We start from the raw sequence: 16,590 nt of genomic DNA, 5'->3' as shown, positions 1-16,590 counted from the left end.
TTATTGTTTCCATCTTGTGCAACGACCATCAATAGGGTCCCCTTGTATTTACCGTACAACCAAGTGTCACCTATTTCAAGTACCAGTTTGCAATACGCAAAGCCTATAATGCAAGGCTTCATACCAACAACAATCATATGGCTTCACCCAACAACAACAAAGTCAATACTTACAACACCATGAGGCGGGGCCCTCCACATCCCATCCTAGCCCCGACATGGGTTCAGATGATGAATACGACTTAAGAAACCCAATAATCCCGCAATCGTCACTTTACTGTAGCACCCAACAACAACCATATGTCTACACCACACCCCAACCAACAATGCCTTTTTACCAAGGCAATTCAAGTGTGGGGTGCTGCCAACCATATATGGCTACCCCACCATCCCCACCACCACGACAAAACTTTGATGGAATAAGGAACCGACTCTTTGACAGTACGATTGAAGAGTACATGGACAACAATAACATATAGGGGCTAATACAAGGCCCACCTACCCAAACACAACAAGAACCTCAAAGGGGTAGGGGTCGACAACGTAAGAATAGGTATTAGAATATTTGTAATTTTTTTTTAATTTATAATGCATCTTTTATCATTAATATATATTTTCGATTTCTAATTATTTATTTAATATTTAATTTTATATAAAAAACAAAATTTAAAAATTTAAAAAAATAAAAAATAAAAATAAAGATGGGCATAGACGCCACCCCATATGGCAGTCTATTTTGGGCTTGCACATGGGTGCAAAGGAGGTGACGCATTGGTACAAATGGTTACACATTGACGCTATGGGATGACTCCTATGTGTAGAGCACCCCCAAACCTGGTTATCCAGATAATTTTTTTCAAAAGGTGAGTTTTTTTTGTATTTTTTTTAAAAGTTGGTTATATGAATTTTTTCAATATATTCCTACATGATTTGGAAATATTGAACTGTGAAAAAATATATAACTATTATTTTCCTTAAGTAAAATGTTTAAAAAAAACTTTTGAATAATTCTTTCAAGATAATATTTTCCTTATATATAATTTTTATTTTGATCATGTTAACTTGTGCTCTAAACACATATATTAGAAAACTAACAATTAGAAAAATTATTCAGAAAAAAACAATATATAAATAAATTTTAAATTTTTAATATAATCAATGTACAATTTTCAAAACAAAATTACTACATTTCCCAAAACATTTTTGATAGTTTATTTTCTAAAATCAATGTAAAAATAGTAAAATGTAGAAAGTTTTAATTTTTTATTATAATTATTTTACTTTTATGTCAAAAATATATAAAAAAGATAAGAGTACAATTTTAAATAATTTTTATTAGACATATTAAAAGGTGAAGGAGTTTCTGAAATTAATATTGTCAGATTACTTACTTTTATTTTTTAATTGTTTATTATTATATGAAACAATTTCCATTGATATAAAGATTCGGGCAGTATAATGGATTTTCATTATAGGAGATGTTTTATCATTACATGAGTTTTTGCATAAATAGTGGTCCCCTTAATTTATCATTTTTTTTTTGTTTTTATTTATCTTAGTTGAATGATTGGACATGTTTACCCGAAGTACACAGTTGAAAATTATATTATTATTCTTTTTTCCCCTCTTTTGAATTTGGAATTAATTGCAAACCTTTTCTGGATTGCTTCTTTTTGATATTTGGTAGGATTTTATAATGATCTTCTTATTCTTCTTTGCATAATTTTTGGTTCGAAATAGCTAGCAATATTAATTAGACTAAGCCATTATTCTAATAATAACAATAATTCTAAAAATAATTAAACTAATACAAGTAAAAATAATACGAATAGAATCATGTGACATGTTTACCCGAAGTAAACAATTGAAGATGCTATTATTATTCTTTTTTTTCTCTCATTTTTCTCTAATCTAAATAAAACCACTAAATATAATTAAAAATAATTAATATTTTTAAAGTAAAATTTTCAACAGAGAGTGTCCAATCAATGTATATATACCAACACTTCAATTATTTTTTTACCTTATGCATAGTAGCAAGCAACTGCATAATATTTTTTTTCTCTCATTTTTCTCTATTCTAAATAAACCACTAATGATAATTAAAAATAAATATTTTTAAAGTAAAATTTTCAATGAAGAGTGTTCAATCAATGTATATACTTAACACTTCAATTATTTTTTACCTTATGCATAGTAGCAAGCAACTGCATAAAATTTATATTGGTTGACAGCCATGAAATTTAACGCGCTTCTTTCCCTATAAATACATTGACATAGTATTCAAACTTTGTACAAATCATTTTCTTTTTCATTTCATCAAACATGAGAGGAGTTTCACTAATAACATTCTCACTCTTTTCATTACTTTTTACTATTTTCTCACACCATCTTTCAGCAGCTGAACAATTCATCCACAAGAATCAAACAAATCCCCAAATCATCGATGCCTTCGATTCCTCATTTGTTTATCCACTTAAGGGAAATGTATATCCACGTGGGTATGTTCATCTTACCAATCCCCTTTCTTCTTCATCACTAACTCTTTTTTTCTTCTAACATATATTCTCCTTTTGATGCAGGAATTTCATCGCGTCCATCAACATTGGCAATCCCTCCAAACCTTACGAGCTTGACATTGACACCGGTAGTGATTTCACTTGGATTCAGTGCGACGCACCGTGTACTCATTGCACTGTGGTATGTCTTCAATCTCAAGTGCCAGTTACTACTTTACATCTAGTTAATTAACTTATCTCCGTTTTTGCAGCCTAAAGAAAAACAATATAAACCCCATGACAACTATGTAAAATATTCAGACCAACTGTGTTCTTTGATTCCGCCAATACCGGGTACTCATCCTAAGCCAAATGATCAATGTAAGTATAGGATTCAATATGAAGATAAATCCACATCCGATGGTGCATTAGTCAGAGACTCTATACACATAGGAACCACCAAGACCCCTGCAACTCAACCTTCACTGGCATTCGGGTAAGTGTATTTGTATGCATTATTTTTAGTCTCAATTTATACTGTTCAACTTAGTTGTCATTTGAGTTTATTTGTGTTTTGCATGTTAGGTGTGGATATGACCAGAAATTTCGTCCTGATACACCTCCATCGGTAGGGGTTCTCGGCCTCGGCAACGGAAAGATAAGCATATCCTCACAACTCAACTCTCTAGGGCTTTCTCAAAGAGTGTTGGGTCATTGTTTAAGTTCAAAAGAAGGAGGATATTTATTCTTTGGGGATAAATTTATTCCTCGGTCAGGAGTTGTTTGGACACCTATAATTAATGGGTAAGTAATAATTAAATTTTACGAATTTAATTGATATGCAATAACCGACGGTGTAAAATTGTCATTAGTCACAACCGATACAATAACTGATATGGATGATTATTTTACACATTATTTTCAGACCACACTACATTGTAGGTCCGGCAGACCTGCTCTTCGATGGAAAGCCTACTTCTGTGAAAGGTCTTCAACTTCTCTTTGATAGTGGAACCACATACACTCACCTCCCTTCCCAGATTTATAATGCTGTTTTAAGCCAGGTTAGATGGAAACTAAAAAAACAATGCTAGAAATTTCAATATCTTATTTTACTTTGTTGTGATAATAACTGATTCATGATTCAGGTGAGTGCTAATTTGAAAGGGAAGCCTCTGAGTAGATCAGTTGAGGATCCGGAGTTACCAGTTTGTTGGGAGAGTAATCTGAAGCCTCACAAGCTTTTCAAGTCTTTGAATGAAGTCAAAGGCTTTTTTAAACCCTTGACTTTAATCTTCACAAAATCAAAGAATTTGCAGTTTCAAATTCCACCGGAAAATTATTTAATAATCTCAGTATGTACATTTTAAAATTATATAACGTTATGATCTTATCACTCTTATAATGAAAATAACACATCACATATTTTTGTTTTCCAGAAATATGGTAGTGTCTGCTTCGGAATTCTTGATGGACAGCAAATGAACGTTAACTTAATTGGAGGTAAGACATTCATTAAACAAAAAAAAATATGTAAAAGATCAATTTCTGTAATTTCGTTTAAAAATTTATTAATTTTATTGTAATTTTTTTTGGTTTCAGATATCTTTATGCAAGATAAATTAGTGATTTATGACAATGAGAAACAACAGGTTGGATGGACCTCTGCTAATTGTAATCAAGTTCCTCATTGATAATAGTTTCCTGAAGTCTTAATAAAGTATATCATATATATATATATATATATATATATATATATATATATATATATATATATATATATATATATATATATATATATATATATATATATATATATATATATATATATATATATATTATTAATAATGGTGGATATGAGTGCCTTCTTTGAAAATCTCATTGTTTAAGTTGTGAATCTTAACACAACGGTGCTTGTAATTTATATATCAGACATTTAATAAAACTGTCAATTTATTATGTTTATTTATTTATTTATTGGTATTTAAATTATTTGAACTATTAAAATGAAATCTATGGGCTCCAAATACTTTGACGGTGTGACAATAGGATTTCACTGCGTGAAATATCCATATCCGTTTTTGCTTGAAAAACAGACATTTAAATATGTAAATTTGCTTTTTCTTAAGAGAAATACGTATTTTCCTTTTCTTAATTGGTTTGACAAGTCTAATATATCATAAGTCTAATATTAAATTATTGATAACTCAAATTTTTAACTTAAGTATAAATTAAAATTTATTATAAACTTTCTTTTCATAAAACTGTGATGTGATGTCAATCCTAGGGCCGATTCTGAACCCGAGCAAGCAGACCCACAATTCAGGACTCAAGAAAATGAGACCTTAAAATATTATAATATCAGCGGTTCGATACTCTTTTGTGAAAAAAAAATTAAAATAACCAGGTTTAATAAAAAATTTACGGAAAAAACCAACTTTTCGGGGTATTTACCAAACTGTCTAGGTTTGGGACAGAATGGAAGAGAATGCGCCAAATGAAATGGCGCATGCATGGTCCACACGCCAAACCATTTGGCGCAAATGAACAAAAATTAGGGCAAAATTGTTTAAGCCATTTGAAATGGCGCATATGGCCATGCCTTAACACATAGGCGCCAAACCATTTGGCTCCTATGTGTGTGCCATTTTTTTTTTCAAAATTAACCCGTTTCGGGTATTTCCGCGTACCGTTTTTTATTCCGGTCTTTTATTTTCGTAAAAACGTCTGATAAATTGAGTTCGTAAAATTATCACTAAGTCTAAATAACGTTTGCGTTATCGATATCGGTTTTTCACAAAAGCACAATTTATTGATGAGAGACCGATGAACGGTTACAAGAGTTGGTAAGGGAAATTGATACATTGTCGTAAAAAAAAAATACAGATTATATTAAACTTGCGACGAGGTCGCGCCACGATTAGGGCATCTTTTTCTATTGTGCCCCACCTGACGACAAATGCTGCATTTTCGTTCCATTTTGTCGTGGACGTCCATTTCGGTTCTAATCCGTGTACTATTGGGACGCCCTTTTTTCTTTCGCCGCATTGCGTCGTTGTGCCAAACTACCTCTCCATCATACTCAGGCCAGTAATCCTCCTTGGCCACCACAGGGAACGCAACACTGTAAACTCTGAGCAATGTCTGAGTCTTGTAAATCGGAGACAGTAGTGATTTAGCGTCGCGGTGCGCATACGCACATGCAGCTATGACGTGCGAGCAAGGCATACGAAAAGCTTGAAACCTTCCACAGTTGCACCAATCTTCGTCCAGAAGAACCCTATATTGTTGTCTTGGCAATCCCTCATTGTGGTCAATTGTCTCCCGCACACTGAACGTGCGATTGAAACGGTCGAAAGAAGTTACTTGATGAGTGTTCGCTTTTGCCGATTGCTGTTGCATAAACTTCATGCAACTATCACTTAATAGTTGACCAGATTGCCTAACATCACCCCATTTCCTCCCTCTCGTTGAGAATAGTGAAGCCATCCTAAAGTATGTAGCCTCCACTAGTGTTGTGATTGGAAGGTTACGAATGCCTTTGAAAACGCCATTCATGGATTCCACGAGATTTGTCGTCATATGGCCCCATCGCACGCCCTTGTCGTAAGCCCTTGTCCATTTTCCCTAGAAAGGTTATCTACCCAACTACCTGCCTCTGGATTTTTCATTACAATCTCACTCCGATAATGCTGGAATGTGGGTTGGGTCAATGCATAACCAGCATTGACCAAGGCCATTCTTAGATGTCTGTCCTTGATCTCCCGCATGAAGTTCAGGGCGATGTGGCAAATACAATAAACGTGTTTTGAAGGGGGGTCATGCCATCCGTTTGCTGGATTATTATAAGCACTCTCTATGGAAGCGTGCCTATCAGAGATTAAACATATGTCAGGCTGAGGAGCAACATGTTCTCGGAGGTTCCTTAGAAAGAAACTCCAACCCGTCGCAGTTTCACCTTCGACGATTGCAAACGCCACTGGAAATATGTTGTTGTTCCCGTCTTGTGCAACCGCCATGAGCATGGTTCCTTTGTATTTGCCGTATAACCATGTCCCATCAATTTGAAGTATGGGTTTACAATGTGCAAATCCCCGTACGCAAGGTTTGAACGCCCAAAAAAGTCGATGGAATATTCCATTTCCTTGGACAGGGTTTCCATCCGGGGCATGCGCGGGCAGTGTCTCTAGAATAGTAACAGTGCCAGGTGCGTAACTATGTAGCGCATTGAGGTATCGGGGAAGAATTTTGTATGACTCCTCCCAGTTGCCGTAGACTGTCTCAATTGCCTTTGTTTTTGCAACCCACGCCTTTCTATAAGATGGAGTGTAGTTGAAGGTTGTAACGATATGCGAGATAATATTTTTGACCTTCAGAGACGGATCAGAGCTTATTAGAGGCAAGATCTCCTGACAGATGAGATCGGCACTGAGTTTCGTATGATCCTGGGAAGTGTTAGGGTTTACACACGTGTGTTGCTGCGTAATCGACCCTATTTTCCATGCATTACTTCGCTTCCTATAAGAAGCCAACAGTCTGAAGCCACACTCTGGATTCTTACAAGTGATTACATACCGTTCCAGGTTTGAACGATCTACTTCAAATTCAACGTTGTGCGCCATGTGCCATTTTTTTATTGTCCTAAGACAAGACTCCTTAGAGGGAAACTTGTCTCCTTCCCTTAATTCATTGTCAGTTTGGATGTACGGTGTGAAGAAGATGTCGGACGATGGTTCGTCACCTTCTAGGTTCAAGTTACTCATATGTGTTGGAGGTGCGTACACATGAGCTGGAGGCACCAACGTTTGTTGCTCGTCGTCAGATTCCTCGTTGACCATGTCGTCAAATTCAGTTTCCAGATCTTCTTCTTCCTCGTCTATGACATTAACTTCTTCTTGCTCGTTGGCTGGTGGGTCTATAACTTGTGACTGGACAATCTGAGTTTCTTGTGTCCCAACCTGTAGAGTAACGTACAACTCGATGGAATCCAAGCCAGAGTATTCGTGGGTTGTAAACATATCTTGCAGGTCTTCGTCAGTGGCAATCTCCATCTCATAAAACTTGACGGTGTTGTCGTCATTGAAAGAGGGACATTGGTAAAAAAAACGTTTGCGATAGGACCCATTGCAATCTTAGCGTATAGTCGCTGAATGAAGTACGAAAAGTTTGCTCTTTTGCTTAGCAAAAATGGAACAACCTGAGTGTTTCTCATCACAAAACCGACTATTTCATGAGAGTAAGTCTCACCGTTTAGATGGGCATGCACAAGGTACTGTGTAGATGAAGCCATTTCGACGGGGAAGTGTGTGGGTGTTTTAAGATGAAGTCAGATTAGGCAAAATTGCTAGTGTGAGTTGTAATCTTTAGAAAACATAGGGTGTCATATATATGGTGGTTCTTACAGCTTTGCATTGTATCAACACACGGACAGAGCCGTCTCAAGTTTTCGGAGGCCCTGTGTAGGTTAGCTATAGTTTATCTATGAGAAAATAAATAGAGGCCCTATTTAATTACGATTTAACCTGACAAATATTTTTTGAGGTCCTATTTACCTATAGTTTAACCCTAAAAAATTTGAGGCCCTGTGCAGTAGCCCGTCTTGCACGCCCTCAAAGACGGCCCTACACACGGACACGCTGATCTAGGTCTGCCACAAGATTCCGAATTGATTATAAAAGACGGACACACTGATCTAGGTCTGCCACAAGATTCTGAATTGATTATAAAAGACGGACACACTGATCTAGGTCTGTATATATATATATATATATATATATAAACATATTTTAATAATTATATATATATATATTAAATAATAATTATATATATTTGAATTAATAATTATATTTTACTGTATATATAAATTCAGTTATGTATATAATTAATAATTATGTATTTTAATTAATCCACGTATCCGTTAGGGTAATTGATGTTCAGACGTTTAACTAACACAACAACCACATTTAATTTAATTCAATGATCCGGCGTTGACAACACAAAAGACAGACACGCTGATCTAGGTCTGCCACAAGATTCTGAATTGATTATAAAAGACGGACACACTAATCTAGGTCTGCCACAAGATTCCGAATTGATTATAAAAGACGGACACACTGATCTAGGTCTGTATATATATATATAAACATATTTTAATAATTATATATATATATATATTAAATAATAATTATATATATTTGAATTAATAATTATATTTTACTGTATATATAAATTCAGTTATGTATATAATTAATAATTATGTATTTTAATTAATCCACGTATCCGTTAGGGTAATTGATGTTCAGACGTTTAACTAACACAACAACCACATTTAATTTAATTCAATGATCCGGCGTTGACAACACAAAAGACAGACACGCTCATCTAGGTCTGCCAAAGGATTCCAAATTGATTATAAAAGACAGACACACTGATCTATGTTTGCCACAAGATTCCGAATTGATTATAAAAGACGGACACACTGATCTAGGTCTGTTTATATATATAAACATATTTTAATAATTATATATATATATATATATATATATATATATTAAATAATAATTATATATATTTGAATTAATAATTATATTTTCTGTATATATAAATTCAGTTATGTATATAATTAATAATTATGTATTTTAATTAATCCACATATCCGTTAGGGTATTTGATGTTCAGACGTTTAACTAACACAACAATCACATTTAATTTAATTCAATGATCCGGCGTTGACAACACAAAAAACAGACACGCTGATCTAGGTCTGCCACAAGATTCCGAATTGATTATAAAAGACAGACACACTGATCTATGTCTGCCACAAGATTCCGAATTGATTATAAAAGACGGACACACTGATCTAGGTTTGTATATATATATATATATATATATATATATATATATATATATATATATATATATATTTATATATATATATATATATATATATATAAACATATTTTAATAATTATATATATATATATATATTAAATAATAATTATATATATTCGAATTAATAATTATATTTTACTGTATATATAAATTCAGTTATGTATATAATTAATAATTATGTATTTTAATTAATCCACGTATCCGTTAGGGTAATTGATGTTCAGACGTTTAACTAACACAACAACCACATTTAATTTAATTCAATGATCCGGCGTTGACAACACAAAACAACCGGTGAATCACGATATTACAATGCAAAAAAATAAAATAGCATAGAACAACTGGTAGTACACGCTCACTCATTGCAACAAATAAAACAACACTTAATCTAAACTACTCAAGTATCACTGCAAGAACGAGTGGATTATCAACGCCTCGGTTAACTTCTCCACTGTGTGTCCAAAACATTAGATCCACGTCCACATCGTCTTTCACACGATCCCAATAATACATGTACGTGCCTTCAGGGTTATTATCCGTCAACGTAATGTATGGACATCGGTAATCTATCTGTTTAACTTTCCTGGTTGGACCATCCAGCTGACGAAACCCAGTGTTGATGGCTCTAACAATTCTCTGGAAATTCCAATGGGGGTTAAGGCAAACCCGCATGTGACTACCTTCCTCAAAGAAGACCACAGCCCAAACCGAGTTCATTTTTTGGTGTTTGCAGTAAGAATGAAAGAAGAGTTAGTCCTTCAACTCCACACACACACTTCTATTTATAGCGGGTGAAATACGGAATTAAAAAATTGTTTTAATTATTAATAACTAGAAACGATGAAACAATAAAAAATCATTTCATTGAAATATGCTAAGAGCATTTAATTGAACGGTACAGAAGTCACTGAAATGATAAAGAAACTGCGGTGTCTAGGATATTACAACAGTTAAAACAATGTCTTCTCTGTCCTCCATCATTCGAGTACATTGGATGTTGTCTTCCATAGTCTCCCACCAACATTGTCTTTCTAGAAAAACACCACCCCTTGTTCTAAGTCTCTTGATAGATCTGATTTGTTCGCCTGGACTGTACTCCCCGTCCAAAAACCTAAGGATGGTTCTCTTAAGCTGGTCCATGGAATGGATATTCCAAAACATTACCTGCATGGGAGGTTTGACGGCAGAGAAGATAACGTATCCGTTCCTTCGACGAAAGTCTGGTTGATAGTCCAAGCGCCTCACAGGTGGTGGAGGCTCAGAAGTCCGATGCGTGCTATCTGGCCTTATTTGAGATCTCATTCTTTTGAGTGTGTACTAATGCACACAAGAAACCCTAATTTATAGAGGGACGGACGCCTTGCCTTAGGTCTGTATCACAATTAGGGTTTCATCTAAGGTTTCATCCACTAGACAAAAACGTAAACCCTAATTTTAAAAAAAATGGAACAACTAATGCGCCAGATGAAATGGCGCATTAGTGTTATGCCCTAACAGGAAGGCGCCAAATGATTTGGCGCATAAGAAGGAATTTTAAAAAAAAAGCCAAATCATTTGGCGCATATGTACTATAGGTGGACCCCTCCTGGTCCCACATGGTCCCCACCTGCATGCGTCCGAAACGAGTTACTGTAACCTAGCATGCGTCTGAATCATTTTCTGAACCGATTCCTGATAAGATTCCTGATAAGATTCCTGGCACGATTCTTCCTACTACTGCATGCATCCTACCCGAGTTGTCACCTAGTTATGAGTTGCATGCATCCTACCCGAGTTGTCACCTAGTTATGAGCTGCATGCATGCTACCCGAGCTGTCACCTAGTTATGAGCTGCATGCATGTCACCATGTCTTGTCACCGAAAGTTAGCCTGCATGCATGCCAACAATTTCTGCCGAAGCAACACCTAGCAACTATGGAAGTGTTGACATGTCCAGCATGCAGCTTGTTACCGTTTTTGCCTCATGAGTATATAAACCACTTAGAACTCTGCAGAATTCGCATCATTATCACTCATCTACTCTCACAACAATCCTATTGCAATCAACTTCCAAATTTTCTTCCTTCAACCATGTCTCTCCTAACATTGGGTGATACACACAGAGGAACCCCCGAGAACATCGCTGCCTTTGTAAGTATTTTAGTATTACATTAATATCATGCAACTGTCTGTGATTAACTAACTGAATTTTTTTGGCATACATACTATTTTCAGAACGCTCAACGTTTTCGCACTCGTAGTCACTCGACCATAGCTCCGGACGACCGCATTAGACCATACTTGGACGTTGCTGGTTTCGGACCCATTAGTAGAATCGTCGAGTCTTCTATTGACCATAAATTTGTTCTTGCTTTGCTTGAATGCTGGAGGTCGGAGACACACACCTTCCATCTTCCAACAGGGGAGTGCACCATCACCCTGGAGGACGTTCATATGTTGCTAGGCCTTCTAGTTGACGGTAAGGCAATTAATGGTTGTGTCATGCAGGCGAATTCCTTATGCTTTCAGGCAATTGGCATAGACTTGATAGAGGGAGCAGTTGGTGCTAGGGGGCAAGGTGTTAACCTTAAGAGGTTAAGGGAGTATTATGATCGGTTTCACTTGAATGATGCGTCTCCCCAAGAGACCATACTTCAAAAAACTAGGTGCTATCTACTCCTGCTAATTGGAAACGTTTTGTTCCCAGATAGCACTGGTAATACTGTTAACTTTATGTATCTTCGTCTACTAATGGATTTTACTAGGGTTGGTCTTTATAGCTGGGGGTCTGCAGTGTTGGCCACGGTGTACCAATCACTGTGCAAGAACTCAAGAGCTGATTCTTGCACATTTTATGGATGCGCCATGTTGGTGCAGGTGTGGGGGTGGTGGAGGATGCCCATACTGGCCCCGGTTAACAATGGCAGCTGGAACTTTCCGTATGCGCTGAGGTAAGTTTTTAGTATACCATTTTTTTTCGTAAACATTCTACTCCATTCTAACTAAATCATAATATTTTCGTTGTAGATTTTGTGTGAAAAACATGGACTTCACACTTAATCCGCGGTCAAATATCACAATGTATCGCACGCTAATTGATCACCTAGGACCCCATCAAGTATTATCTCTAATCCTTTTCTTTTTTTTAGAGTATTTTTTATAAATAATTTTTCCCGAAATAATGTATAACTCTCATGCATGCAGTTCATATGGCGACCGTATCTCGAATGCGAGTATGAGCCTAGAGCTCAGGATGCAGAAATTTGGACGACAAAGTGTTGCCTAATCCGGTACAACATCATAGAAATGCATCAAAGTGACCGGGTAATGCTTCAGTTTGGGATGCGTCAACGGATACCCGACCCTCCAGTTGACTTGGGAGTGTGGCACCTCAGAAGAGTTAACCATCAATGGACACACCAAAACTGGAAGGATTTTGCACCCGATCACCGCCAGATGTGGAAGGACCGTCGCCAGTATGTCCTGAACTTCCCCGTCAGTGACCATGAAATTAAACCTTCTCCTGAATACATGAGTTGGTATCGTACAGCTACATCCCCTAACTTGTTTATTGCAGCTCCGTTCTATTTAATTGATCCCCGTGCACACAACTACATCTTGCCACAACAACAACAACCGGAAGAGGAACAACAACAACAACAACAACAACTACGGCAACAACAACAACAACAACAACGCCTACAACAACGCCAACAACTACAGCAACAACAACTCCAACAACAGCAACAACAACAACAACTCCAGCAACAACAACAACTGCAGCAACAACAACAAAATCTTTTCAATACTCCATCCCGTTCGGCACGCAACTATCGACAATCAAATATTTTCCAATCCCAGTCTCAACCATTGCAAGAATATGAAGACCACCATCATTCCTCGGACCAATATCAGACCCAATCACAACCATTCGGATTTGCAGCGTTTGCAGGGTCCACAAGGGCATTCGGCCAAAACCTTACTCCCGGTTCGTCTAGCCTTCATCTTAGTCCCGACGATGGTCCTCATGGTGAATCCTCTTACCGTGGCACCCCCTCCGGCTACGCAACACCTTCAAACCAATTTGGCTTTAATCAGGGTAGTTCTAGTGCTGCTGGATGCTATGAACCTGAAGTCTTTTCCCAACCCACTCCACCACCACGACTTAACACGTTTGAGGGGATGGGTAACCGACTTTACAACAGCGGTTTTCCAGATAATTATGGGGGCGTCGACGAATTCATAGACAGCGATCCACGAGACATCCCAATTCTAGGCCCAGTGACACAAACCCAGCAAGAAGCACAAAGGGGCAGGGGTAGGGGTAGAGCTAGGGAAAGGGGTGGTGCCAATATTCGCGGCGGGATCAACGATCGCGGCAAACGTGTCATAACAAGACGAAATTGCGGAACGGATGGCTATCTTGGTAATGGACGCCATTGATCATTTTGTTGTATTTTCTTTAATCAATTGTATTGTTTCTCTAATTATTTGTAATCGATGTTTCGTTTCTTTATTTTATTGAAATCGATGTTACATTTTCGGTTTACAAAATGTCAATTTGCGTTTTGTGCACTACATTTTTTAGAAAAAAAAAATATTTTGAAAATTTATTTATATATATATCTTAACAAATAAAATAAAAATGGATTTTTAAAAATAAATATATTAACAAATCTTAACTAAAATAAATAAATAAAAAATGAAAAAAATGGAAACAAATCTTAACTAAAATACATAAAAAAAATGAAAAAAAAAATAAAAAAATGGAATTGGCCTTATGCGCCAAATGGTTTGGCAATTAGGGCAAAACCCTAAACTTATGCGCCATTCCATTTGGCGCAAACACCCTCAATTTTAGGGTTAGCCAAATGGTTTGGCGTATGCACTAGAATCCTACACTTATGCGCCATTTCATTTGGCGCATTCTCTTCCAGTCTGTCCCAAACCTAGACAGTTTGGTAAATATCCCGAAAACTTGGTTTTTTCTGTATTTTTGTTATTAAACATGGTTATTTAAATTTTTTTTCCTCTTTTGTGTCGTGTCTTCCAAAATTTCCATTCTTTTTACTTGCATTTGTGGCCAATTAATATAGAGCAATATTCTTTTTACTTGCATCACCAGGGCATATGTATCACCAAACATAGGAAAAACAATCTGTGACCAATTATATCATAATTAATATAGAGCAATTTTAAGGCTTAAGAAAAAAAATTGTATTAAATAAATTATCAATTCTTATTAATCAAAAATTAATAATCATACTAATTATAGCACTAATTAATAAAAACTCATTCAATAATTCCAAATAGCTGCCTGTTTATCGTGAAATAATTTCAAATATATTAGCTGCCTGTTTATCATGAAATAATTCCAAATATATTATATGATAAAAGAAATTTTTAAATGATAAATTTTATTGTAAAAGAATTTTTATACATCATTATTTGTATATTTTTTGACTTGATCTGAATCGTAAAAGAATTTTTAAGTATTGAATGATAAATTTTATTCAAATTAAATAAATTTTTTTATGATTTTATAATGTTTTTGTAAAATAAATGTGTTAACTAAATTGATATTTTATTTAGAATTTAAAAATTATATTTAGTGGGTGACCTACGAACCCAACCCAACTCAATCCATGGATGAGCGGGTTGGTTTGGTTCGAGTTTAGTCTTAGAAGTACAAGTTGAACACTCAAATCGAACCAAAGACTATTGATTGGGCTGGGTATTGAATTTAATCAAATTAGACTCATCCCAACTTATGAACACACCTAATTCTTGTAGTGTAAGTCAAGAGGCAGGGAGATTAGTTACAAAATTTGTGAGATTAGTTACAAAGTTTGTGAGATTAGTGAACTAATTGAAACTTGTAAACATCCCTAATCTTCTTAGGATCTCCGGTAAAATTTCAGTTTTACCCTTTGAATTTGGAGATGCATATCCGAATGCACTACATTTCATTTTTTTAGGAGTGATTTTGGAGATGTATTAAATTACAATTATTTATACTAATAAGTAAAAAGTAAAATAACTAAATTAAAATTGAAAAATAATTCATTATAAAAATGTTAACAAATTGAGATTAATTTTTTCTTCTACTTATTTATTTCATTTTTTTGTGTGCAACCATAAAAAAAAAGCAAAATTTTCATTTAATATAAGATTATATTGCATGGGGTGTAGAAAGAATATTTTCGAAAATATCACAAAATGTTTAAATTTAACGTTCAAGTGTAAATAGCGTGTTTTCGGAGATGCATTTTCGTACACCTTGGAATTTGATTTATGGTGCGTCTGAAGATGCATCTCCGAAGGGCATTTTGAAGTATTCAATGATTTTTTTCATCCCTACAAGGTGCACACAGAAATTCCCAAGATACACAAAGGTAGAAAATTTTACCTCGTACCCCCACAATTGTCCCTCTACCCTTACATTGATTTTTTGACCAAAATACCCTCACATAAAAAGTTTATTTTTTTTCATTTTTCCACCTTTCCATCAATTATGTTTTTAAACTCTGATATAGTAAAAAGTTGTCATACCGAAACACTTTTTGAAAGTGTTCCGATTGAACATCTTTCGTATTTTAAAAATATTGTCATACCAGAACATTTTTTGAAAGTGTTTCGGTTGGGTGTATTATTGAGACACCAAATATCTTTAAACAAGTGTTCTAGTTAAAAATAATTCCTAAAAGAGTTTTGGAAACAGTTCAAAACCGTGACCTAAAGTAATGAAATTGTTTCAGTTGCCTGACATGTCGATCAGATTCTTTTGGCAACGTTTGACGTGATATTCCAACTTTGGGAACAGTTTTAAACTGTCGTCTGTTTACTTTAGACCACGGTTTTAACATGTTGCCAAAACTCATTTTGAAAAATAATTCTTTCCAAAAGACTTTTTAAAGATGTCCGATGGTAATAATACACTCAACCGGAACACTTTCAAAAAGTGTTCGAGTATGACAATTTTTTTTAATTTTCAAAAAACGAATGTTATCCAACCAGAACACTTTTAAAAAGTGTTTCGGTTTTACAATTTCTTTACCAGAACACTTTCAAAAGATGTTTCGGTTTGACTTTTTTTTTGAATTTTTGAAACACAATTGTTATTCAACCAAAGCACTTTTATAAAGTGTTATGGTATGACAATTTTTCTGTATCGAATTTTAAAACATAAATGATGGGGAAAAAAATAAGACAAATAAATTATT

At 35.2% G+C, this 16,590-nt stretch overlaps 1 protein-coding gene across 1 annotated transcript; it reads left to right on the top strand.

The window, feature by feature from the left end:
* The first annotated feature begins 2,289 nt into the window (after window positions 1-2,289).
* On the top strand, window positions 2,290-4,474 carry LOC131655711 (aspartic proteinase Asp1-like). The gene is made up of 9 exons (XM_058925532.1): window positions 2,290-2,500; window positions 2,582-2,699; window positions 2,770-2,993; window positions 3,083-3,301; window positions 3,423-3,561; window positions 3,646-3,852; window positions 3,937-4,000; window positions 4,100-4,256; window positions 4,337-4,474. The coding sequence occupies exons 1-8, from the start codon at window positions 2,325-2,327 to the stop codon at window positions 4,189-4,191; spliced, it is 1,239 nt and encodes a 412-aa protein (XP_058781515.1). The 5' UTR covers window positions 2,290-2,324; the 3' UTR covers window positions 4,192-4,256; window positions 4,337-4,474.
* Window positions 4,475-16,590: the final 12,116 nt, after the last annotated feature.

Source organism: Vicia villosa, linkage group LG3, assembly GCF_029867415.1.
Source record: "Vicia villosa cultivar HV-30 ecotype Madison, WI linkage group LG3, Vvil1.0, whole genome shotgun sequence".
NCBI classification, from domain to species: domain Eukaryota; kingdom Viridiplantae; phylum Streptophyta; class Magnoliopsida; order Fabales; family Fabaceae; genus Vicia; species Vicia villosa.
The sequence above is the reverse complement of the archived record's forward strand: the minus strand, read 5'-3'. Positions and strand labels throughout refer to the sequence as shown.

What these genes read in the sequence shown, in the direction of transcription:
- LOC131655711 (XM_058925532.1), top strand. Translation starts at nt 2,325, where the DNA reads ATGAGAGGAGTTTCACTAATAACATTCTCACTCTTTTCATTACTTTTT. An exon ending in TGGACACCTATAATTAATGG is followed by an intron (nt 3,302 to 3,422) that starts GTAAGTAATAAT and finishes CATTATTTTCAG; the next exon opens with ACCACACTACATTGTAGGTC. An exon ending in ATAATGCTGTTTTAAGCCAG is followed by an intron (nt 3,562 to 3,645) that starts GTTAGATGGAAA and finishes TTCATGATTCAG; the next exon opens with GTGAGTGCTAATTTGAAAGG.